This window comes from Ailuropoda melanoleuca, chromosome 3 (genome assembly GCF_002007445.2).
Source record: "Ailuropoda melanoleuca isolate Jingjing chromosome 3, ASM200744v2, whole genome shotgun sequence".
Lineage (NCBI taxonomy): Eukaryota > Metazoa > Chordata > Mammalia > Carnivora > Ursidae > Ailuropoda > Ailuropoda melanoleuca.
The window spans coordinates 4,752,080-4,778,708 of record NC_048220.1 but is presented as its reverse complement, the minus strand read 5'-3'; the positions used below and the strand labels follow the sequence as shown (position 1 = coordinate 4,778,708).

General features: G+C 48.1%; 1 protein-coding gene across 3 annotated transcripts; it reads right to left on the bottom strand.

Annotated features, from left to right (window-relative positions):
• Positions 1-2,251: 2,251 nt before the first annotated feature.
• On the bottom strand, positions 2,252-25,352 carry LOC100468001 (zinc finger protein 354A). Of its 3 annotated transcripts, XM_034655863.1 has the most exons (6): positions 25,132-25,352; positions 23,973-24,058; positions 19,944-20,124; positions 19,611-19,737; positions 18,771-18,866; positions 2,252-4,376 (listed from the first exon to the last, which is right to left on the bottom strand). In XM_034655863.1, exons 4-6 carry the CDS (start codon positions 19,642-19,644, stop codon positions 3,151-3,153), a joined length of 1,356 nt encoding a protein of 451 aa, XP_034511754.1. In that variant the 5' UTR covers positions 19,645-19,737; positions 19,944-20,124; positions 23,973-24,058; positions 25,132-25,352; the 3' UTR covers positions 2,252-3,150. The 3 variants fall into 3 exon arrangements, with proteins under 3 accessions (XP_034511754.1, XP_034511753.1, XP_019657282.2); XM_034655862.1 differs by having other exon boundaries at positions 23,973-25,352; XM_019801723.2 differs by lacking the exons at positions 19,944-20,124; positions 23,973-24,058; positions 25,132-25,352 and having other exon boundaries at positions 19,611-19,919.
• Positions 25,353-26,629: the final 1,277 nt, after the last annotated feature.

The following is a 26,629-nucleotide window of genomic DNA, read 5'->3' as shown; positions in this document are numbered from 1 at the left end:
ATCTTAAGCAGGCTCAGCACGGAGCCTGATGTGGGGCTCCATCTCACAACCTGAGATCATGACCTGCGCTGAAATCAGGAGTTGGACGCTTCACCCATTGAGCCACCCAGGCAACCCTACTGCGAAAGTTTCAAAAGGATGTTTTCCTGGTTTGATAGCCACCCAATGTTCTGAGGATTAATGGAATTTACACTTGCATTTGGGATTCAAATATACAAAACACAGATAATAGCAATCAACACAAAAATTGGAAAATATTGAATATGATAATCTCATGGCCTCATTGGCGCATTTGTCACTCATGTGGCTGAGGTGATAACAGTAAACAGGGATTGAACTGTTGAAATGGTTGCAAACTAACCAACAGATTGAACATGATATTTAATGGAGAAAAGGAAAACTTCATGTATATCTACAAGGGAAAGGTGTATTTGCAAGAACAGCCTCCCTGAAGAAAGCCAGACCTGATCTCCTACAAGGTTTTGAAAAGCTCGGTCTAGGGATTGGTGGATTTTCAAAAGTAGGTATTTATAGATTGAGAAGACTTTCAACTGTGTTAGTGTGATCCCTGGAATAAAGCTGTTATTGACTGGCATACTTCCTGTGGCCATTTGCTAATCGACTAAGAGGCATGAGACGGTCTACTAACTGGTTGACTTTCAGAAAGTGGAGTCTGTCATTAACTTGCTCACTTTCAGAAGCATGGCTGCTGTTGCTGATTGTCAGAGCACACGAACTCACCCAAAGTTCTCTCTAACAGTGATTATTTGTTTACTACTTGAGACTTTGGCAAAAAGAAGTCAGCCTTCTTTTAAGGTGGAAAACAAGACTTGCCATTCTCAGTTCCCCCATGTGGTCTTCCCCCAGCCACAAACACAGGAGACTTCAAAGTATCGTTCAGATCTTTATTTGTGGGGTATGAGTTTCAGCTAGTGCTGCCATTTAAGTAACTTAAGTGCCAATTACTGAAGCAGAAAAAGAACTCTAACGGCTGAATTTTCGTTATTGGGGGAAAAAAGCCCCCACAACTGATGACATTAAGGGCAACCTGCTAAAGTCAATTCAGGATGCAGGACAAAATCGTTGAATACGAGACATGTCCTACACAGACAGCGTATCTGGACACCCTAACCTGGGTCAGCTTAGCCTCTTTGCACTCACCAACCTCACCTATTTGCTTGTGAACACCACGTCTTATTTACTCGATGCATTACCTGTCTCCTAGTCTCTATCCACCTGTCCTGCGTGAGTCTGGTCTTTCATTCGTGTATCACTTGAGTTACAATAGCCCAGATTTCTAGGAGTCTATCTGTACAGTTTTCTTCAACCCTCTAAATCCATCTTCTACACATTGTTGCCACAACAATTTCCACCAATTTTGGATAAAATGCTAACTTCTTCACATGGCAAATAAGTCGTGAGTTATCTGGCGACTTCGTTTGACTCAAACTTTAACATGTCGCTCTCCTGCGCATTAGTTCCGTATTTGTGTCTTCACAAAGGTGTCACGACTGTTACCCACCTCTACCTTTACGCACGCAGTCTCCTCTTATCTAGAATGGTCATTTCACCCTCTGGAGAGTTCTTATTCTTCCAAAACCTGACCTAGCCACACTGCCTCAGGAAAGCTTTGTCTCCAGGTTTCCTTGGTTAGGTTTGATCTCTCTCTTCGTCCTGTGCAAATCCCTAACATTCTTGCACCGCAACATACTGTCGTAACTTACGTATTTGCTCGTTAAAAGCACATTTACGTACTGTGATATAATAATTGGCTTCCTCACTGCTAGTTCCTCAACTCAGCTCTGTCCCCTTTCCCCAAATTCGTGGCATCTCTAAAGGCTGTGTCTTTCTTCTCAAGGCTCCCAGTATGCAATATAGTACCTGCCCCAGAGCTAGGGTTAAAAAAAATAAAGTTAATTTCCTTAAGTTGTGTGTCACATGAGGTGACCAAGTAAGGAAAACCTACTTCTTAGGTCATAATAGATGTATCTTTCGTATTTTGGCACAGGTTATTAGGTTCATTAAATTTCTTTTGATAGCTCCATTGTGAATTTATAGATATTTAATAGCTTTAAACTTGAAATAATTGCTTATTTTTCCCATTTAATGTACCTAGGATGACAGCTTACAGTATATAGCTGGTATGCTTCTTCATAAATGACCTCGACACTAAATACATAAATTTCAAGAACAGCATTAGCAATTGGTTAGAAAATTCCCAAATCACAGCAATTACTAGAAGAACACAGGATGAAGAGAACAGACTTTTATTTCTATTTTTAAATGAAATCCATGCACAGAGTTTGACATCAGGTCAGGAAAAGGGCAAACCCCAGAAACAGAGAGGTAGTTCACAACTTTTTTTCTTTTATTTGGTCCTTTTCTCTAAAAGTGTATAATTCAATCACATTTTTTATATGCTATTAAATGTTAGTTGTAAAAAAAAAGTATTACCAATTTATTATAAGTTTCTTTTTAAGGAGAAATCCAGTGCACACCTCCCCTCACCCAGATGTTTACGACAACCACATATGGTATCTCCGATACACTGCTGTAGAAGAATTATTTTACAAATGCCCAAAGTCAGTGTCTCCAGCTGTGAATTCTTCATTTCAGGTTATTTTCAAAAGTGCCTGGCAGGCATGAACACTTTCTACTTTCCTCATTATCTGTTACATAGTCAAGGCTTATCCTTGGAATCTGGTAGCTGACGAGGCCTACATCACAGAAAGGTTTTTCCTATCCATTACTTTCGTTATATCACTCTCGTGTATTCTGCTGAGCTTTGGTTTAAGGCTTTCACACATGCAAATCTACTCTCTAGGGGTTCTCTTCGATGTGGATTTTGTAATGATTGGTAAGAGATGACCTGTGGTTGAAAAGTTTCCCACATGTAGTGCATTCATAGGGTTTCTCTCCAGTATGAATTCTCTGATGGGCAATACGTGATGAGCTCTGTCTGAAAGTTTTCCCACATGTGTTACATTTAAAGGGTTTCTCTCCTGTATGAATCCTCCGATGTTGAATAAGAGCTGAACTTTGGCCAAAAGAAATCCCACATTCCTCACATCGATATGGTTTCTCTCCTGTGTGAATTCTCTGATGATTACTAAGGGATGAGTTGCACCTGAATGTTTTCCCACACTCGTTCTATTTGTAGGGTCTTTCTCCGGTATGCATCCTCTGATGTTGAATGAGAGCTGAACTCTGTCGGAAGGCTTTCCCACACACTTTACACTTACATGGTTTCTCTCCAGTGTGAATTCTTTCATGAATGATAAGTGTCGAGTGGGAACTTAAGGCTTTACCACATTCGTTACAGTTATAAAACTTCTCGCCGGTATGAATTATCCGGTGTCTGTTAAGTCGTGAAATAGAAGTAAAGCCTTTTCCACATTCATTACATCGATAGGGCTTTTCTCCAGTGTGAATCCGTTCGTGCTGGATAAGAGACGCGCTCTGACTGAAGGCTCTCCCACATTCGCTGCACTTAAAAGGTTTCTCTCCTGTGTGAATCCTCTGATGATAACGAAGGGATGAGCTAGACTTAAAGGTATTGCCACATTCATTACATAAATAAGACTTCTTTCTGAGATGGATTCTCTGACATCCAGGAAGGGATGTGCTGGACGCTTTCCTGCCTGGATTATATCTATGGGGATTTTCTCCAGCGTGGATTTTTTGATGTATAAAAAGGCCAGACCTTCTGCTGAAGGATTTACCACATTCTTTACATCTATAGGATTTCTCCACAGTGTGGGTTCTTAGGTGTTTGTAAAGGGATGTACTCAGAGTGAAGGCTTTCCCACATTCTTTACACACGTAGGGCTTCTCTCCAGTATGAGTTATTTGATGCTGAATGAGAGCTGAACTTTGGTTAAAGGCTTTCGAACATTCTTTACATTTAAATAATTTCTCTCCACTATGGTTTTTCTCATGTTTGCGAAGGGATGAAGTGTTAATGAAGGTTTTCTCACATATGCTACATTTATAGCGTTTCTCTGTGGTGGTGATTTTTGGTTGATTAAGCAAAGGATTCTGTTTGAAGCTGTTTCCTTGTATTTCACATTTTGGTGGTGTTTTTTCTCTGGGAACCATCTGTTGCCTAACAAGGACCGACTTTGGGCTGAAGTTTTGGCCAAATTCGTTATTTTTATGGCTTCTTTCTACAATGAGGATTTTTTTGTGGGTGACTGAAACTGCCTGAATACTTTCTTTTTTCTCCTGCTTTTTGTCTAATCTGTCTTCATAAATGCAGGGTTTTTCTGATTTAAAGTCCCAGGGTCCATTTCTTCTGGATCTTCTCATTATCAGCTCCTGAAAAGAACAATCTTGCGTCTGAGTTGACTTCGTGGTTTTGTGACTGCTCTTCCACCCTGGAGGGGAAAAAAAACTAAAGATGTTTCATGTGATGCGGTTTTCGGCTAATGAGACTAAATGTAGAGAATAAATAAGTATTGATGGGATTTATTTATTTATTTTTAAAGATTTTATGTATTTCTTTGTCAGAGAGAGCGAGAGCACAAGCAGGGCAAGCAGCAGGCAGAGGGAGAATCAGGGTCCCCGCTGAGCAAGGAGCCTGACGCGGGACTCGATCCCAGGATCCTGGGATCATGACCTGAGCTGAAGGCAGACGCTTAACTGACTGAGCCACCCAGGCATCCCAAGAATTGATGTTATTTAAATAGGGCCTTTATCTGGCCAGCTATAAGAGGAAAACAAAAGATATAAGCAATAGAGAAAAAGAATCACTGGGAACTGAAGTACTAAGGTGGAGAAAAGAATAAAACAAACCTATTTAAAGAAGGTGAGTGTAAGAGCAACCAGGGGAGCACGGATTGGGAAAGGCAGTCTAGGATCAGTCCAAAGCCATCACGGGCTCTGAAATTATTTTCATGACATTTCTCTTCATTGTATGTTATCTTCCTAATCTGTAAAGTCTTCCCCACTTTCCCTCATGTCCAATTCCTTTGTATCCTTCAGATTCAATTCAAAAGTTAATGGAGTCCTTTCTTGACTCTGAGTTTCTATGCCCATTCCCCTTATTATAGTACTTGCCACAGTACTTAAAATATATGTTACATGCCTTTGTATTATATAATTATGTATCTACCTACATCTAAATATATTAGACTTTCCTTTTTTTTTAAGATTTTATTTATTTATTTTTACTTAATTTTTAAAAAAGATTTTATTTATTTATTTGACAGAGAGAGAGGCAGCAAGAGAGGGAACACAAGCAGGGGGAGTGGGAGAGGGAGAAGCAGGCTTCCCGCTGAGCAGGGAGCCCGACGTGGGGCTCAATCTCAGAACCCTGGGATCATGACGTGAGCCGAAGGCAGACGCTTAACGACTGAGCCACCCAGGCACCCGTAAGATTTTATTTATTTACTTGACAGTGAGAGAGAGAAAGTACAAGCAGGGGGAGTGGAAGGGAGAGAGAGAAATAGGGAGGCCGATGTGGGGCTCGATCCCAAGACCTGAGCTGAAGGCAGACCCTTAATCGACTGAGCCACCCAGGCACCCCTAGACTTTCCTCTTCTACCATAAGAGTTCTCTGCAAGCAGATTAGCATGCCCTGTTGACCGAGCCTCCTGATGGCACCTGAATTATACATCATATGTTTTGTTAATTTTCCTTAATCACTTATATATTTCTAATTTGAACAATGTCAGTCTCAATTCCTTATTTCACACACACACACACACACACACCAACTCACACATGCACACACAATTCAAACACTTGAGGTTGCCTTCCAGGACAGGACATTACATGAGTGATGGGAGATCATCGTATGGGTGATTACATCCAGGGCCAGTTCAAGCAGGAGCGTGTTACAGAGTTAATCTAGAGGCGCTGCAGGTAGGCAGGAAGCCAACAGGTGCAAGCTAGGAAGACAGCCTTGCTCATGCATCAAGCAAAAGAAGCTATGCAGACAGTGTGGAAAAGAGTCAAAGATAACAAGATGGGCATAAATATAAAAAGGTAAAAAAGGGCTTAGCATGATAGAGTGGTAAGAAATAGAACTGAACTCAATAAACATTAAAATTGGGAGAGGATGCCATTCATAAACTATTAACTTTTGCCCAGGGCACGGCCATGAGTGGCATTTCTCCTCTGCGTCTCACTGTGGTGAAGATTCCCATCTCATGTTCCCTCTCTCACCTGTGTACGAATGCTTTCTGCTTGGTGAACATAATGTATTGTTTTGCTCTTTTCTACAAGCTTTACTGCTCAGTCTCCTTCCTGAATAACTTTTTCTGTTCCCTCTTTAAATTCCGGCATTTCCCCCTCCACTCTGTATACCTTCCTTGGCTCATTTTACGTGCATTCACGTCTTTACTATTTTTTAAGATTTTTAAAAATTTTATTCATTTGAGAGAGAGCATGCAAGTGAGAGCACGAGCTGGGGGGAGGGGCAGAAGGAAAGGGAGAAGCAGACTCCCCACTGAGTGAGGTGCCCGACATGGGGCTCAATCTCAGGACCCTGGGATCATGACCTGAGCCAAAGGCAGACGCTTAACCGACTGAGTCCCTCAGGCACCCCAATGTCTTTACCAGTTATTGTAAGGGAAAGAAGAGTGTTCTGCTTTCTGCCCAACACCTTCCTTGTTCCTTCCCCAGTGAATTCTTGCTAAGTTAAGAGTAAAGCCCTGAGCACTGGGTCAGATGCCTAGATGGTATTGTTTCTCATGCTTCACTGTTTGCACCATAGTCTCCTAACTAGTCTGTTTCCTGGCCTCAAGTCTTGTTCTCTACTAATTTAGTCTCCACACTGCAACTAGGGCAATCTTTTTAAAATCCATGTCTTAGCATGCTACAAACTTCCTTAAGATCTCCCAAATTTATCTCAATAATTCATATATAAGGGCCAGCGTACTTAATGCAGTGAACGAGGTGTTTCATGATTTCACCTCTATCTGTCTTCCTCTCCCTTTCCTGGCTTCTTGCCAGGTATGTAAAACTACACACAGTTTTCTGGAGCACCTTTTTTTTTTAAACGTAGTCTCCATGCCCAAAAAGAAACCCAATGTGGGGCTTGAACTCACAACCCTGAGATCAAGAGCTGGAATGCTTAACCGACGGAACCACCTAAGTGCTCCTTATTTATTTTTGCATATGGTGGAGACGTCCTTTCCATCACAAATATTTAGCAAGTGCCTATTATGGACTAGCTAACATTCTAGGGAATGTCGATAATGTCATGACTGAGACAGAGTCCAGCCTTTCAAGAGCTTATACTTTGGGGTGTGTGTGCATTTGTGTGAGCGTGAGCGTGTGTGTGTCTGTGTGTGTGTGTGTGTGTGTATGTGAGTGAGTGCTGGGGGAGAGGGGATGAAGTGACAAATAAGTAAATAAAAGCCGTACGGATAATGTGAAGAAAGAGCTTCCCAGGCAAAGGAAACAGCAAACACAGAAGTGTGGGGACTCCCGAGGAACTGCAAAGAGAATGTGTGGGTACAATGTTGTCAGCAAGAGGGACGACACTGAGGAAGATAGGAGAACCAGGAAGGGGCAAACCAGATAAGGCCTTGTGGTGAGGCATTCGGAATTTTGTTCTTTAAAAAAAAAAAAAAAGATTCCTTTGAGAGAGAGCACGCACATGTGCGCTCTTGCAAACGGGGGCAGGGTGCAGAGGGAGAGGGAGAGAAAGAATCCCCAAGCAGACTCCCCACAGAGCGTGGAGCCCAATGTGGGGCTCGATCCCAGGACCCTGAGATCATGGCCTGAACCAAAATCAAGAGTCGGCCACTCAATGGACTGGGCCACCCAGACGCCCCTGGAATTTTATTCTAAGCACGATGGGAAGCCAGGGGAAATGACATGCTCACTCAGGCGGGCCACTGTGTAGACAATAGTCCGATGGGGCCCAGGTGGAAGCAAGGAGGGAAAAAAGCACTTGGGAGGTTGCTGGAGTTCTCGGGCTGAGCAAGGGGGGGCGGTGCAGGCACAGAAAACATAGCCGGATATCCTACTGAGGTGATAATACGACCGGGCTTGCTGGCGGACGGTGTGTGGGGTGCTGAGCACGAATAAAGCAGTTATTAATAAAACAGATCACTCCTAGGCTTCCAGCCTGAAAATGATGAATGTCGCACAAGCCACTGAGAAGGGAAGACCAGAAAAGGGGCAAGTCTGGGGGCGCGTTCAGTTCCAACGTGTTCGTCCTGGCTGAGGTGCCTTCACGTCTCGACCCTCAAGGGAGATGCTCAGTCAGTTTGGGGTTCGGGGATGAGGCTGGGGCTACAGTCAGGCATCTGGGAGTCCTCAGTAGGTAAGTTTTCTTTAAAGCCGAAGCGCTGAAAACTCGCTTAGGCATGGCAACATCAGAGGTCAAGAAAGGGAGGAAAATCAGAAGAGCACGGTGTTCCAGAAGCCAAAGGAAGAAAGTACCACGGGGAGGAGTGAGCGAGCAAGTCTGGAAAACCAGCTGAGGACCAGAAACTTAACCCTGCCTGTGCCACGGTGGAGACTGGGATTTAGTGGCCGTGGCTTTTGTGGAACAGTGAGGAAGAACTGCAATGGAGCGCATGGAGGAAACAAGGGGAGACAACAAGGTGGGAACATCCATTCAGAGACGCTCTTGAAAGTTTTGTCTGGAGCTGAACAGAGACATGGGACACGAGGAATTTCTCTGTTTTAATGGAAGTGATTATAGCTACAAGGGTCCATATCCACACTGGGAAACTCACCTCAGCGCTACTTGGAACGCCCGTGCCTTGGCCCTGAATTTGGGTTTCCCACCACAGTGGACACGAGACCCGGCCCGTGGAAACCCTAACTGTTCCTCGTGACCTGCTTAGTGGTTTCACAGCCGCACATATCTGTCTCCTGACGTGGGGCTTCTGCTCTGTTCCCGAGTCCAGCCTGGCCCTGAGCTACCTCACAAACAAGGTTAGGACGGAGTCAGAAGTCTGGAGACCAGAGCGACCTTGCTCTGACCGTGACCCCGACCGGTGCCTGGCATCAGTTCTCTACTCTACTCCCTTGACTCTTAGGACACTCAGGGGGCCTCTCCCCGGCCTTCTCGCCCCACGCCCACACCTCCTGCGTGAGGGACCATCCTGACTCCTCTCAGGACACTTTAAACAGCTATTTCCAACTGCCTGCCAGACTTGCTGTTTATCTTTTCAAATTTAGGCTGTCCAGATCCGAACCCAGCGCATTCCTTTTCAAACCTTTTTCCTGCTTCCCAGCGCAGAATTCCATCCTAAGTTTTCAGTGACTTTGCTGTAAATTGTTTCATCTCAGATTCTTCTCTCTCCTGCATTCCAAGTGTGGTCAGTCAACAAATTCTCTCCGATCTCCTAAGGTGTCTCTAACAACCGTCATTAGGACATCCAAATTCAGGATCTCCTTACTCCAGAGGGACACTGCTACTGATCCTTGGTTCGATCCTTTGATTCTAGTTTCTCGTGTATCCGGAACTATTTTCCACTGGATTTATCCCTCTTACTACATGTACCTCCGCTTATTGCTTCAAAAAGCATCGACCATTCCTTATTTAATTCATTCGTCAAATATTTTAAAAAGCACCTGTACAGGGCAGCCTCTGTCCTACGCACCGGTGATCCATCAGACCTTCCAGATCAGTAATGAAACAGTTTGTGTCTGCAAGGACTTCCCAGCTTGGCGTTAGAGACAAAGAAGGAACAGGTCATCACATCGCAATGTGATACTTTTCACAACAAAATCACAAGGTAGAAATGGACGTGAATGTGAGCTTAGAGGCACCATCCAAACTCCCTCAGTGGAGGGTGCAAACAGGGAAAGGGTACTTCCAGGAGGTGGTTAGAGTCTTTTGGAAGAAATCTCTAAGATGGGATTTTAAAGGATTAGCTGGAGGCTGGATGGTGTGAGGGCTGAAGCAGCATCAATGTCCCTGAACCTGAGACAGCCTTCTGGGCCTCGTTCCTAATGTATCCGTCCCCGCCTTATCATGTGGTTGGTCAGATTCAAAGTTACTCCTATAAAATGTCATATGCATTTCTCAGAGACTCTCCGGGAAGTCCGAGGACTCAGGGAGCCACATGCCGGGAATTACACCTAACTCCGTGACGGGGTAGCATACACAGTTAGAAACTTCCTCCGTAATGTCTGTGTTGGTGAAAAAGACAAATGCTGTTTTAGAAATTTTGTTGCTAATGCTAACTTCTAAAGCTTTTTATTATGGAAAACGGTCAACATGTACAAAACGTAGAGTGAATTGTACAGTGAATCTCCAAGCCAGCTTCCACAATCACTAATGCTGTTTCAACTATTACCTTGTTACGAGTTGAACTGTGTGGGCCAAAAATGCTGTGCTGATGTTCTAAGTTCCAGTAACTCAGAGTGTGACCTTATTTGGAAACTGTGTCTTCGAAGGTTTAATCAAGTTAAGATGAGGTCATCAGGTCCTAATCCAGTATGACCGGAGTGCTTAGAGAAGGAAGTCTGGACACAGGCACGCAGAGTGAAGGCACACGGGAACACCGAGGTAGAAATGGGAGTGACACAGCCACAGCCAACGAAGATTGCCGGTCACCCCCGGAAGCTAGAAGAGGCAAGGAAGGAATGTAGGAGTCCCGGGGGGAGCGCGGCCGTGTCAATACCTCGGTTTTGTATTTCTAGCCTCAAGAACTGTGAGACAGTAAATTTCTGTTGTTTCAAGCCACACGGTTTGTGCTACTCTGACAGAGAAGGCTGAACACATGGCTACACACAACAGAGCCTGGTACGGTAAACCGTGATACTCCGTCACTGCATCCCTCAGAGGTCAGAATGCACTTCCCAAAGCTAAGAACTCTCCTTGGAAACACAACCACATAATCATCTTACTGAGATAGGGAAATGGAAGGAACCCCAGACTATCCAGACTGCTTTTTTGGCTGCCTCTGTTCTTGCTACGACCTGCGCCCCCACCTTATGCGTGCCTTAATGCGTGTCCTCCTTGCAAAGGTCGAGGAGTTAATGATTTCTTTGGAGTCTTCCAGCACAATAGGTAACATTTAAGGAGCGACCGGGCAAGGCAAGCCCTCATGATGTCATGTAGTTTCCAAGACTGCTGACGACCGACACCTGGACCCAAGACACCTCACTCCAGGGAATAAGTGACTTACAGAGGACATCTGAGCACTCGTCCTTATCTCAACCTGTCCCTGAGAGGACATGTTATAGCAGACCACTGTCCCCAACAAAACCTCAGGCCCCAAGCAAAGATGAGACTTGCTCTTCTTTCCTGAGTCTCCCAGACACTGTCTGTACCTGTCCTCTCTTTGGATCTTCAACGAACTTTGCTCAAGTTTGACTTCTATCCTGGGAGATGCCAAAGACCCTCTTGGCTGGTCCTGCGGGACCACCTTTGGGTCTTCAGATCTGGCCTGCCTACTACTTGAAGTTATTTTTGCCCATAAGGTAACTTAAAGTTGTGCACCAATTCCCACGTAGGGGGAGAAAGGCAGGTTCCCACACTAACAACAAGCAGTTCTTGGGACACCAACTGGGTGTCCTAGAATTCAACTCAATTCAACTCAGCTAGCTACCGAGAGAGCATCAGACCCCACCGGTTAAGGGCTCAGTCCTCCAAGACTGTCCCCTGTCCCCTTCAGACACCAGTTGCAAGCCTAAATTATCATCTGTGCTTTTGATCAATGGGTTATAAATCAGAGGTTCACACAACCCCCTCCTTGGCTTCAATTAATTAGCTAGAGTGGCTCACAGAACTCAAATTTTTTACTTCCTAAATCACTCATTTATTATAAAAGGATGTAACTCAGGAACAGCCAGATGGAAGAGATGCATCGGGCAATGTTCAGGGGAAAAGGCAAGAAGCTTCCATGACTTGTCTGGGTGTACCACTCTCCCCAGATCTCCACATTAGCCAACCAGGTAGCCCTCTGAACCCTGTCCTTTTGGGTTTTTATGCGGCTTTCATTACACAGGCATGATGGATTAAATGATTGCCCCTTGCACCTGATTCAAGGAGGAGCTCAGGGGCTGGGACTGAAAATTCCAACAGTAACCACAGGGTTGATTCCCCTAGCAACCACTGCCCATCCTTGGGTGGGGTCCAAAAGTCACTCTACTAACATTACAAGTGACCTTTAGGACTCTCAAAACTTAGGAAATTTCAAGGGTTTTGGGAACTCTGTGCCAGAAATGGGTGAAGACCAATTATATAATATTATAAATCAAAATATCACAGGAAGAGATCATTAAGGAAGTCTATCCAAACTGCTGCGATAAAGAATTATTTCAAATGTCCTTGTATGTGACACAGCCACCAACCTGAAAGGCAATCAGGGCCATTTGTTTTATTTGTTTGCAATATTTATGGACTTTTTCATTTGAATTCTGGTTTTATACTTTTATGAAACATTTTTATAGTTTCCAAAGACAAAATTAGGAAAACAAGATACCTTTAAAATATTCTAGTTCCTATCCCTGTTCTCTTTTTTTTTTTTCCATTACTGTCTTTATAGATAACCATTTTTATTGATCGACTTTTACTCTTTTTTTTTTTTTTTTTGGTGGTGAGGTGGGATGGGTTTTTCTCTCCTTTTTAAAAACCTAATCAAACAGATGTTTGTTTTATTATTTCCTCCCTCCTTAGCTAAAAGTACACGTTTCCCCACCTAGTAATATACCGTGGAGGTCACCCCGTGGTGGAATTTACAGAGGTCTTCCCCGAAGTCTGTGTGAGTGTGCCACAGTTTATTCAACCAGATTCCTCTGTTAGCTCTTATTTAAACCGTGATCCATCCCAGGACGTTACACGGGTACATGATAAAGGTGCAGCTTTAAATCAATACCCATCGTGTGAATCAGCAACCATACCATTTATAAAATCCTAGCCCTAACTAGGCCTGCTGGGCTAACATTATCCACAGCTGCATACAACCGAAGTCACTCCGAGCTGCTCCCTGGAGAGAGGAAGACCCCTCTGGAGGCCATGAAGAATTTCAATAGACACCAGGTGATGATCAAAGTAACGCGTGCTGTGTACTATACTCGGAGAGGACAAAGGGAAACGAGGGGATGTACAGAAATGTCTGTTTCCACGTGCACAGAAGAGCGCCTCCTTCTCCACATCCGCTCTTGTGCGGTATCTCACACCTGTTCCCCTCCTTCTGTTCATCACTCCCTTGGGCTCCGTTCTGGCTTCTGTCATCAGCCACTCTCGCTAAGGCAGCCACGACCTCCAGGTGCTGAGACAAAATGCTCTCTGCAGCTCCCAGCAAACCAACCTGTCAGCAGCGGCTCACCACGACCCCTTGTTTGCCTCGAGCACCCTCTTCTGAGGCTCTGGTGACCCCCGCTTTGCTCCACATTCCCTCCCTTCCCACCAGCCTCAGTCTCCTCTGTGCACTTGGATTCTTCCGCGTGATCTTCAATCCTGGGGGCTCCCTCAGGTTTAGTCCTTGGACCCCAATTCTCTTTGCTCTTCTGCACTCTTTCCATAGCCAGCTTCGATTCCAAACGATAAATGCAAGGGGAGACTTCTCTCCACACCCAGTTATACACGAGCCCCCTCAAAATAGCAACTTAGATGTCTCAACGACTCCTCAAATTCAACATGCCTGAAACTGAATTCACGATTGTTCCCTCCAACCTGTAGAACCAACCCCTTGTCTCTAGAAACAGCCCTGGTTCTGAATCACAACCCTAAGAGGTGTCCTAACATCTCTCCCTCAGCCCTCAGCAAATCAATTTCTCAGACGTGTTTATTCCACCACCTACATGGGTCTCAAACCCCTCCGCTTCTCCCCACCTCCGCTGCTCCCATCCTGTGACAAGCCTTGACTTCAATGATGTCCTATTTTTCCTTCTGCAGGATACCCACACCTCTCTTCCCCGTGGGCCCATTTCTCTCCACCTGGCCACGAGATGCCAGAGTTCCTCGAGACTGAGCCCTGGGCTCTTTCTTGCTCTTACGGTACTCTGAACCCAATCTACAGGCTGACTCAAACTCACCCACTGTTTCAATTACCCTGTACTGACCAGGGTCTCCCAAATTTACATTTCACACCCAGTCTGTATTTGAGGGGAGGGACTCTGAATCTAACAGGAGGCTTGACCTCTCCCCTGGGATAACTGGGTCAACCAAAGACAACTTAATTCATCTAAAACCCAATTTCTATCTCCCCCAAATCTGATGTCCTTGTGGTGTCACCATCTCAGTGAATGAGATCACTGTCTGATCCAGAACAAGCCACAAACCAAGCACCTTTGGTAACACACCTCCTTTATCTTCACACTAAATCCATCTCCAAGCAAGCTTCTCTTACCTCCCAAGTGTCTCTGAGACTGGTTCGCTTCTTTCTGTCCCCAACACCACCAACCTAGCCGAGTCATTCATGCCTTCATTAATTGGAAGCCTACTCTGACCAGGCACGGTTTCAGGCACTGGGGAAATGCGACCAAGCCAGACAACCCGGTACAAGGGAGTTTACAACCCAGAGAAGAGGGAGAGGATATGTGAATATATACAATCAGCAGTGACGAGCACCCTGAGGAAAATAAAGCCTGGTGAGGGGACAGGGAATGTGGAGGATGGAGGGCCATGTTTTGGATGGGTTGAATCTCTTCGAGAAAGTACCGTCTGAGCAGAAACCTGGGCAACTCAAGGAAGTGTCACGTGGGCTCGTGGCCATCAGGAAAAATGGTTAGGGCAAGGAAAAGCAGGTGCAGGGGCCCTGAGGTGGGAGTCAGCCTGGCCTGGCCTGCCTGAACGTACAGGGGGGCCACACTGCTTAGAGTCCTCAAATGAAGGGCAGAGCGGAAGAAGATGAAGAGGGAGACAGGGCCGGGCCCTGTAGGTTCTGGAGGCCACACTGGGGACTCTGGATTGTGCTCCCTGGGATGGAAGCCACGAGACATTTTGTGCAGGGGAGTGTGATGACCTGATTAACCACTTTTTTTTTTTTTTAAGATTTTATTTATTTCTCAGAGAAAGAGAGAGTGTGAGCACAAGCAGGGGGAGGGGCACAGGGAGAAGCAGACTCCCCGCTGAGCAGGGAGCCCAATGCGGGACTCGATCCCAGGACCCTGGGATCATGACCTGAGCTGAAGGCAGATGCTTAACTGACTTAGCCACCACCTGGGCATCCCGATTTACCTTTTAATAGAGTATTCTGGCAGCTACAGGAACAGAGTTGGTGGCAGGAGGGAGGCACAGGGCCAGCAGGAGTCTTCTTGGGGAGGGGGGTAGGCAGGCGACAAGGACAAGACTGACCAAACATGCTGGAGATACCTACAGGGCACCTGGGATCAGCTTTCACTCCTAAGAGAGTCACTCTTTAAATCCACCGCCCGCTGGGTCCCTGGGTTGCTAAGGGCAGCACCTTTGTGCAGGTTAGAAAAAGACACCCCACGCTCTGTGAGGGGGGCAGTGCCCAGGTGACCCCTCAGCTGACCACGCAGTGGCATGGCTTCAGTCCCCCCACCAGGCTTCTTACACTGAGATGACAAAGGAAGAGAAAATGACGGGGGGGAAAACACATCTTCATTGGAAGCTGTTTATCCAGATCATCCCCGCATTTTTAAATTTTAGATTTCAGGACTATTTCCACATTCCGTGTAAAGCTAACTCATGCTGCACAGGCTGGTTTAATCACCTCATGACAGCTCTTCTGGAAAAGCCCCACCTCAGCTGTGCTCATTTCTTTTTTTTTTTTTTAATATTTTATGTATTTATTCGACAGAGATAGAGACAGCCAGCGAGAGAGGGAACACAAGCAGGGGGAGTAGGAGAGGAAGAAGCAGGCTCGTAGCAGAGGAGCCTGATGTGGGGCTTGATCCCATAACGCCGGGATCACGCCCTGAGCCGAAGGCAGACGCTTAACCGCTGTGCCACCCAGGCGCCCCCAGCTGTGCTCATTTCTTAAGCGAGGGACTCAGGGGAGACACACAACCTCCCCGCCATCTCCTTCCATCTCTCAATTTAAACATACGCACCCGGGGGGTGACCCTTTGTTTTTCTCTGCTTTGTTTTTCCTATTTGTGAATAGTTTTGAAATACAAATTAATTCTCTCTTAGAAAAGGACATGTGGAGGCCACTAGGGGTTGCAGGAGTCCTACCCTGGGAGCACGGGCTTCTCCGTCACTGGCTGTGCAGGGGCAGGTTTCGGTTCTGGTCTAGGGTTAACCGCCTGAGATCCTTCCAGAACCCGCGGTCCTGCACCCCTGCTCACAGGGAAGAGAGCTGCCCCTGGGGCGGAAGCTCTTCTGAGGCCACGTTGGTCCCGGCAGATGGAGACGCGCCAGGGCTGCGGGACAGACGACCACACGCCAGCACTGCCGGGGCCCGGGTGACCCGCAGCTCTGAGGAAGGAGGGGAGGACGGTCCGTCCTGTCCGGAGACACGCACGTACCGCTCAGCCGCGCTGTCGCCCTCAGGGACTTCTCCCGGAACCCGAGGAGGAGGCTGGCTGAGGACTCCAGCCCCGTCCCCCAGTGGCCCTGGCGCCTCTCTGCACAGCTCGGGACTCCAGCCACACATCCTACTCCCCGTAACCCCCAAATACTCGCTTCACTCAGAGTCACTCATGGATACGAGGCTCCCGAGGCGAGGGGAAAGGGAAAGATCCTTCTCTCCTTGGATCCTTCGTGCCAGGCTCGGCCCCTACCCCCCGACGGGATGTAAGGCCCTGCGGACCCTCGGCAGGTGCGCGATGTCCGCTGGCTGCGTGCACTTGTGGGCGGCCTCTGTCAGCTTCCCAGCCTTCCTGTCTTTCTCCCAAACCAGAGTTACAAAGACATCCAGACAAGGGTGGTTCCCGCAGCAGAAACCTCAGCGCACGGCGGGAAGAAAGCTCCCCTGGCCCGGGGGCTTGAGGAAGGGGACAGCCTGGCCCGCAGCTCCTCTGCCGCGCCCACAGCATGAGGGGCCCTCAGGGACACGTCTGGACCGACAACAGCCGAGACGAGCCCCCACTTCCATGCCAACAGGCCCCCCCGTGGTCTGCAGGCCGCTGTCAGCAGAGTTCACACCGGGGCCGTGGTCAGGCTACTTCCAGCCTCCCAGGTTCCCTGCCTCACTCTCAGACGCTGACCAAATCCTGTGTCCAGCTCCCTGCTCAGTGGGATCAGGTCCCTGCTGCTGTCTCCTGGCAGCACACGCTGGCTTCCTGTCTCTGGACTCACACAGCCCTTTCCTGTGGCTGGACTAGGGTTCCACATCCTCGGATCCCAGCTCCTCCCGGAAGCCTCTGCCCGCACCGCCCCTCCCGCTGCTCGCTCTCACAACACCCTGCATCTTTCCTGCGGGGTCATTCCACACCATGTGCGCTCAGTGCACAATCACTTCTCTCCCTTCTCGACTGTGACCTCCAGCCGGCAGGACCTGCGTCTTTCTGCCCCATGTCGCATCGCCAGTGCCCAGCGTGGAGCTCACGCACCGTTCATTACTGGACAGGAAAGCAGTGGCTGGGGGTTTGAACCTGGTCCCTCCCCCATTCTTCAGCTCTCGACCCCAACTTCCCTGTTGGTCGACTCTCCGGTTCCTCTCCTCTGATGACTTCTTCTCAGGCTCAGCCTGTCTTCTTGCCTAAGCCACCTTGCAAATGGCGAGGTTTCCTGGGATTCTGTCCTCTGCTCTGTGTCCTCACCTGGTCAGCTCAAGGCATCACATGCCTCCTTTGTACCGACTGCTACCTGACCTCCCTTCCGAGTTCCCACAGACCTCATACGATTGTCCACCAGCATCTCTCCCCGAACATTCCATTCGCATCTCCAGAGAGACCCATCCCACAGCGAAGTCAGCCTGCAGCCTTAACAATGGGGCCCCTCTTCTTCCTTCCTGGATGCCAGTGCCCATGCCTTTGTCCAGACCCTAGAAACATCTCACCTACCTTATTGCAAGTGTCTCCAGGAAGGTTCCACGTCGGGTTCCCCCTCACTTTAAATCTATCCCCCACAATGCTCCAACGTGACCATGCTTATTAAACTCAAATTATACAAGGACTTCATGACTCTATTCTCTATGAAATGTTCAGATTACATATAACTGAAGCCCTTTCATCCCGCCCCTTCTCGGTCCCATTCCCAGTGGAGCTCCTGGCACAGCTCAGGTGTGTCCCCTCGCCTTTGTGTCTGCACTTCCACACACATTATACACACACAGCCATGTCATCTCCCTTCAGCATCAGCGGGGACACATCAGCACGGCGCTCCCCCGCCTGCCCCCAGCTCTGTCCACACCAGCTGCTCTTGTTTCTGACAGTGGCACTCAATGCCGGAGTGGGGACTCGCCCCAGCTTCTCCAGCCACATCCTTACCAGAGGACATTTATATTGTTTCAGATTTCAGCCAATTTTTCTAAAATACCAAGAACTTCAGTCTTCCGCTTAAAATCCCTCATTTCCATGGGATGGTCTCATCTCTGAGTCTTGTCAAAGCCTGTTGTGACGCAGCCCTGCTAGCTTTCTGACACCCTTTCCTTCCTTGGCTCCTTCTCTCACAGACCATGAGCCTCAGTCAGAATGATTCTCTGCCATTCCTTAAATACACTGTTTGCTGACTGAATACCCGATGTGCAGCCGTCCTCTGAGAACGGGAAGGAATAAGAAGAGATCCTGAGAGATTCACTCGGGAAGTGATTACCAGAAAATAAGAGGAAGCTCGCATCTGGGGCCTGAGCGTCACCTCTCTGCCACCTCTCCGCCACCTCTCCAGGACAGAGGCCCAGGAGAAACTTTCCCGACTGACATCTCCAAGCTGCACCGTCCACTTACCACCCAGACTGCTGCCCGTGCCCGTCCCCGGCCCCTCAGTCCCACCCACTCACCTAGAGAGGGGCCTCCAGGACTTTCTTTCTCTACCTTCCAGGGATCTTCTCCTTGCTGCAACAGGGAGATCACTTTTGGTTTGGAAAACAGGAGTCCTGTAGTAGACAAAAAAAAAAAAAGAGAGACAAGACTTGGTTTTGTTTTGACTCAAAGAGGCATCACGGATCTGAGTGGAAAACTCAGGGGATGGCACAAAAAGCTTCGGTGGGGTGCTCGAGCTGTGCCCCTGTGACCTAAGGGCATGTGTGGGGGGAAAGGCAAGGGATGTGTAGGGCGTGGCTACGTATTAAGTAGTTGTAGGTTAGGAAATAGGGTACTGGTGCCGCTTTGATGACTAGAGTATGGATGGCTTTCTACAGAAGAGGGAATACGTTAGATGTACAGACAAAATATTTGTAAACAGGTACCCACAGCAAGATACTGTGCACCAAGCGCCCTGTTTACAATGAGAACGCACTACCTGACTCCCTTTCAAAGAGGGATCGTATAACGTTCGTGTGTCTGGAAGGGAGAATCGGGAAAGGCTGGCGGCAGGTTAATGAAGACAGTTGAGGGATGCTCTCTGCTGTAAGCTAAGCAAACAGAAAATCATAGCAGGAGAATGTTGCCTGAACTATGAGGGAATTTCTAACATGCAAGTATGTTAACCATCCCACGTGTGAGACAAATCCATGCCTATAAGGGGAAAGAAGTTTTAATATTTATTTATTCACAATGTGTACAATCCTAAGGCAAAATTCAGCTAAAAGTTCCTGTTGACCCATGCCTTTTATGCACGGAAGCAGGTGCTGACTTATGCTAATGTCTGACTTTCTCATCTACAGGGACAATTCCCTTACCCAGTGAGACCAGGTTAGTGTAGTTCTCCAGCATCACTTCCTGGTACACATTTCTCTGAGAAGGACCCAGCTTCCTCCACTCATCCCGCGTAAAGAGCACAGCCACATCCTCAAAGGTCACCGACACCTGTAATGACAAGCCATCCCAGCTCACCCAGGACCTCCCATCACACAGAGTGAAGAAGGCAGCAGTGCGGGGTAGATGGACTGCCATGAAAGCCTTCTTCTTCTTTTTTAAGATTTTATTTATTTATTTGAGAGACAGAGAGAGAGAAAGCACGAGAGGGAGGGGCAGAGGGAGAAGCAAACTCCCCACTGAGCAGGGAGACTGACCTGGGGCTTGATTCCAGGACACTGAGATCATGACTGGAGCCAAAGGCAGATGGTTAACTATGGCGCCCCCATGAAATGCTTCTGTGTCATTCTGGTTTCTGAAGGTCTCAGGTCATTTGTTTAATGAACATCGGCCAGTGACAACTAAACAGCATGAAGTATTAACCAGGCCCTGTGTCAACTACCATAAGTGGGGAGGAATTAAGACCATTGGTAGGTGTGTTAATTAGAATAATCTTTCTGATGACAATTTGACATTACGTATTTAAAGCTTTAAAATGTGCATATCCTTTACCTTATCAGTTACTATACTGGTATCATAATAAATAGTGCGCAAAAATGCACAGCCAAGGGTATTCATCACGGAGTTAGTGATTGCAAAAAAAATGTAAACAACCCAAATACTCACTGATGCAGGCTAGGTTAACTAGCTTCAGGCGCGATCCGTGTGCTTACTGAAGCCAGAGGACATAATAATGGAAATTAAAATAGCTACCGTTTATTGAATGCTTTCTTCGGACCGACTACGCTTCCTAGAGATTTATATTAACCGTTACTATAAATATGTATCTTTACAACAATCCTGTAAACCAGGTACTATTACTGCCCCCATTTTACACAAGAAAAAACAAAGAGAAATTTGTCCAAGTCAAACAGCTGGTATACAGGAAACCTCACTCCTCCTCCGCGTCTCCTGTCACTACTACAATACTACTTTACTTCTGACCCCAGACGTGTGGCTTTTCCACACACCAAGCAGTTGGGTGACACCAGCGAGGCGTCCTACAATTTACCTCAATTCTCATGCCATCGACCGGGAGAGACGGGCAGATCCCACAGGTTAAGGGCTCAGTCCCACAAGACTGCCCCCACTTCAGATACCAATCGTGAGTCCAGACTGTCACCTACGCTTCCAGCCGACGGGCTATGAATCAGAGGGTTCTACGACCCCCTCCTTGGGTTTAATTAACTTGCTAAAGTGGCAAATGCAGGAGAAGTGCCACAGTGCACGAAAGCATTTACTTACTAGGTCACTGGTTTATTATAGAAGGACAGGACTCAGGGACAGCCAGATGGGAGCGATGCCCAGGGCAGGGTAAGTGGGAAAGGGTATGGGGCTTCTATGTCCTCTCTGGATGTGCCAGCTTCCCCATCTACAAGTGTTCAGCAACCGAGAAGCTCTTGGAACCCTGTCCTCATGGGTTTTTACACAGGCTTCATCACACAGGCACAATGGATTAAATCACTGACCATTATGTAGGCATGACTGCCCCTGGGTTGGGGGGGGGCCTGAAACTTCCAACCCTCTAATCAAGGTTGGTTCTCTTGCCAACCTGCTCGGATCCTTAGGGGCTTACCAAAAGTCACCTCATTCATATCAACTCTGGCTTGGTCGAAATGGCTTGTTATGAATAATAACACACACCCATTTCATCTTTATTGCCCTGAAGTTTTTTCAAGAACAAACCCCAAATATTACTAATCACTTAGCTTCCAAAACCCTTATAATTTCCTATGTGCTGGGAACAGGGCTGAAGACCAAATATGTATTTGCTATTATAAATCACAGTGGCGCAGCTCGTCAGCGGTTAGAGGTAGAATTTCAGGCTGGAGGAGGTCCAAGCCTCCATTCCTCTCTGCAAAACTGCCTGTCTCAGTGTCTACCTCATGGTGTTAAGAAATAAATGAGATAATCTATACAATGGAGACAGGAAGAACGATGTGAATGTACTTAATGCCACGGAGCTACATGTCCAAAATGGGTTAAAGTGGTAAATGTTACATCATGCATATTTTACCATGCGAAAAAAGTTAAAATGGTAAAATAAATGTGTACATATGTACATATAAATACACACATAAATAAAAAACAAAGGTGAATAGAAAAAGAGTCTGATGGACATATACCAAAAGGTGACAGTGACTATCTCTAGATACTGGGGTAAGAGAGATTTCACTTTCTTCTTTGTGTATATATTTTTTATGCTCTGAAATTTTAAACATGAACAGACAATACATGTATAAGGTAATTTATTGGCACGTGGGGGGAATGCAAGAAATAATTGTAGCCCTCAAAAGAACTTACAATTCAACTGGCAGATAAGATAAACGCATGAAATAATTTGATCAATAAAAGAAAAATGTGTAGCTGGACAGGACCATACACCATCTCCCTGCTCAATCCTTTTTTTATTTTAAAGACTTTTATTTATTTATTTGACAGAGAGAGTACAAGGAAGGGGAGCAGCAGGGAGAGGGAGAAGCAGGCTCCCCACTCAGCAGAGAGCCCAACATGGGGCTCGATCCCTGGACCCTGGAATCATGACCTGAGCCGAAGGCAGATGCTTCACTAACTGAGCCACCCAGGAGGCCCTCAATCCTCATTTTAGAGATGAGGACCAGAAGGTCCAGGACAGTCAGGACCCCAGGCCACATACTTTATCAGGGGCAGAGGCAGGACAATAATTAAAGTTTTCTGTTGACCCACTACGTATATTCTCCCTCTGGTCTTAAATGCCCTGTCACGGAGTTTTACACACAAGCCCGTGCAGTACGGACATATGGGAGCAGGTGAGGTTAGGGAGAATGCCACATGCATTTGCTCCCTTGCAGGGATGGAGAAGATTCTGGGCAAGAGAGCAACATGGCTCTGTGGGAAAGGGAGAGGAAAGGCTTTAGAAAAAGGCAGCCCAGATGTGCACTGGCCGGCCCGAGCCCGAAGATCAACCACCACCGTGTTTCATGGGCCCAAATACAACAGGACAGAGGAGAAGAGCTCTGGGAACACAGGGGCTGGGTCCGCCCGGGGTTCTGAAAGAGACCAGGGGAATGGTGCGCAGTGACGAGCCTCGACCCAGAGGCCAGACACACTGGGGTGAGAATTCAGGTTACTGGACGTCTCTGAGCCTCAGTTTGCTCATGTGTAAAACAGGAATGATCATTGCTGCGTTGGTCTGAGAGTGAGAACAAAGGCAAAGCCCTCAGGCCGACCCCCAGCAACATTAACTGTTGGGGTTAGATGAAGACCAGCGATGAAAGGACAAGTCCTAGCGACACGGTACAGCAGTTCCCACCTGTCGGCATGAGCGGTATTATCACCACAGTAACATCATCCGGCTCCCACGACCACCCCATGTTGGGCATCTGCTAGTGCCCAGCCCCGATCTAAACACTTTCCATGCACTAACTCCCATGATCCGCCCACCTACCCCGTGAGGTCGGCCCTGCTTGCTATTCCCGTTGTCCAGGCGAGGAAACACATGGAGAGATGGAGCTATTTGTCCAAGGCCCACAAACAGCCAAGGAGATGGGTTCAAGCCCGGCAGTCTGGCTTCAAGCCCCGCTTCTTACCCACTGGAGACCCTGCTCTCCACTCCTGATATCCCGCAAAACCCTCCCCTGGGGAGTCTTCTCTGCCCCTTGCAGTCCAGAGATCTCTCCAACTGTGTTGCCTCCAACACGCTTATTCCTTGTTCATGCACTGGCTCACCCGCACCGGGTCCCTCCCCCTTTTCCAACAACAGAAGGATGAAAATGGCAGGTCTAGAACCGTTTTCAAGAGAGTGTAGAAGCAAGGCACCTGATCCACAAAGTAAAGAGGGAGAAAAAACTAACAATGGTGGGTTGGAGAAGCCTAGGGAAGGTATCCTAAAGAAAAGCCAAGGGTAGGGAGGGAGACCAGGGTGAGCCAAGGAAGCAGGGCCAGAAAGGAACTCCAAATGGGCATGTTAGTTCTGTCCCTACGTGGCATCTGACCTGTCAAGTTAGTAATCATACGATGAATTGAGATTAATGAATAAGAAGTGTCTGTTAGGAAAAGAAAAGAGAAACACTAGACACAGATTGGCAGGGAGAAGGCAAACACATTCCCTACAGAATCCACCCTCCACCTGCGTGGATCCACTCTTCAAGGAGAAAAGAGCTTGGGCTCCAGGTCCTGTAGAAGACTGTACGGAGTAGAGAACTTCAGTTTGAGAATTAAAAAAAAAAAAAATCTGTTTCTAAGACTTAAGATGGCAATGAACTCACTCGTGACCTTGCTTCCCTCGGTCCCATAGCCATATCTTCTTTCTGGGCTCTTCCCGGAGGATGGATTCAGTCTCCAGAAGGCAGATCTGGAAGAGGAAAAAGGGAGCCACGAGAGAGAAGCCCCTTCTGCTTTCCAGCCCTGAGAATCACCAGCTCTGAAATCCTTACACCACCTGAGAATGACACCACGTGCCCTGGGAGAGGGAAGTCAGAAGGAGCTGGGGGTAGACAGCCCCAGAGACAAGGGCCAGCCCACAAGGGTTCGGGCCCCAACCCTTCCCCGTGTGGCTCAGAGAAAAAGGCCCTAGGACTCCAGCTGCAGTAGCAGCAGCAATCAATCACTGAACCTCCCCGCGGGCCAGGCACCGCCCACATGGCTCAGTCCCGCAGCACAGCTGGCATTGTCCACGCCTGTTTTACAGATCAGGAAACTGAGGGCAGAGCGGGAGCCACCTGCCCCAGTGCACACAGCCAGCGAGGGCGCACCGGGATCCATACCGCGCGCTCCAGAGCACCTGCTCTAACCTCACTGCCCGCAGGGGACAACTTTTCTCCACCTCAAGCTGCCCCCCGCCCGACTCCTCCCCCTTCTGTCAAGGAATCTTGTTCCAGGTTTTCAGAGAAAAGTGCTTCGGAAAGGGATGACAGCAGTTTTCCCACGGCGGCCAGAGGACTGCCGTCTGGAGGAGCAGGCACAGAATCCGAAAACCTGGGTTCCAGTCCAGGTTCTGTCCTGGAGGGAAGCCGGCAACTCACTTCTATCCGAAAACACATCTCTGCGCCTGCAGCCCGGGAGGGGAGCGGCGCCGGGGAGGGGCGGAAACACAGTTCCTCACATTCACTGACAGCCGGTAGCAAATCCAAACGCCGGCAGGGCCCCGCAGGTAGCGCGCTGGGCACGGGTCCGGAGGGAGCAGGAGGGTGACCGGGGCCTGGGCCAGTGGGGACAAGTGCCCGACCAGCCGCGGTCATGCGCACGTCCGCGGGACCGCCGGTGCGGGGCAGGCGGGCACATCGGGGGTGCCGGACCTCGGCCCCCGCCCGCCCACAAAGGCCCCGCTCGCGCCTCTCGGGCCTGTGCCCCGTGCCCCGGCGCCGCATCCTCCCGAGGCCCCGGTCCTCCCTCCGTCCCGCATTCTGCCGACCCTCCGTCGCTCACCTCGCCCAGGCCTCGGGGTTCCGGGGGCTGCGCCTCCCCGGCCGTGCTCCACAGGCCGACGCTCCGGCACTGCCCCGGCGGACAGCAGCCTGGGGTCGCGACTCCTTCCCGGGCGATGCCTGGGCCGACTTCAAGTCCCTGAGCCGCCCGCTCAGGCAGCAAACCACCCGCGTCCCGCGCAGGTCCGGAGAGGCGGGACGGGAGGCGGGGGAGGACGGCCGCAATGCCTCTGGTGAATGTAGTCCACGCGAGAACCAAGCATTCTGGGAACTGTAGTTCCCCGCGCCAGCCTAAGAGGCGGGTCCCGGGCTCGCCTGTCAAGTGCCCGGCGCCCACTTCCGGGGTCGCGGTCGCACCCCTTGGGCTACTAGGCGCGTGGCTCCAGGTTCCTCAGGAAGGAAATGGAGGTTTGCTGAGGGCCGTGTGTCTTGTAGCTGTGCATCTGCATAAATAATACGAAGGCAAGTAGACAACCGTCAAGAACAAACCTACTTCCCCTTCAGTGATTCAATCAAAGTGTACCGAGCACCTGCTGTGTTCCGAACGCCGTTGTAAGTGGTTGGAAGTATGTCAGTCAACAAAACAAAGTTAATTACTTTCGGTTAACCCTTTTTTTTTTTCGGTCATGGGGCGGTAGAGAGCAGACAATAAGCCATGAATATAATCATACAGAATTTAGAAGGTAAGTTATGGGAAAAAGTGAACGAGCAGTTTCGGAAGTATTTAGGGTAGATTACGGAGGCAGTTTGTAGCAAGGAATGGGGTCACGGATACCCCACCCCCGTGTTAATATAGCAGGAAACGAACTCTTGGTAAGATAGAGTAAGTATCCTTCCACGAATTTTTGTTCAAGTATTTTGGGTATAATGAGCTCACATGAATAATCATCATCATGCCAACTTGTAAATACAAATGCCGAGATTTTGATTGGTTTCACTGAATCTGCAAATTGGGAAAACTGATAGCTTCACCATACTGATTCTCATCCATTACCATGGTATTGTCACCGAACACAAAGGGTCTACCCCTTGCGGGGCATCAGGCAATTAACCAAGTCTCTTGGTTGGAGCAAAAAGTTTTTATTACTTGCTTCAAGTGAGGAGACGGGGAGGTAATTGTCAAATCATTGTCTTCCCTTGTGGTTAGTGCCGGAAGCTCTTATTCAGTGTGCTAGGGGGCAGGGAGCTGGATACATCAGGGAACTTACACATATTTTGTTAGGCACTTTGGTTCAACTGCAAATATCTAACTTAAAGACTATAGACATTTAATAATTATGGTATTATTCATAATCTAATGAGTCGAAATCAGTAGGTTGTCAACACGCTAGTGCATACATTGTATGTTAAAAAAAAGGCCCCAAGCCCTGCCCGCAGAAGATCTCAGTATTATAATAAGCTAAAGGTAACTTTAGGGCAACTCAGGGCTTCTGCACTGGTCCTCATCTCTGAACTAGCTCATGCAATGGCGTATTGGTTGGAACACCTGGCCATGTGTC

Bases quoted from the DNA above. Each gene is read 5' to 3' on its own strand.
- LOC100468001 (XM_019801723.2), bottom strand. From the start codon at position 19,824: ATGGCAGTCCATCTACCCCGCACTGCTGCCTTCTTCACTCTGTGTGAT. The intron at 18,867-19,610 runs GTAAGGGAATTG...TGTCTACTACAG, and splicing joins CACTAACCTGGTCTCACTGG to GACTCCTGTTTTCCAAACCA. The intron at 4,377-18,770 runs GTGAGTGGGTGG...TTTCCCCTCCAG, and splicing joins TCCTGGAGGCCCCTCTCTAG to GGTGGAAGAGCAGTCACAAA.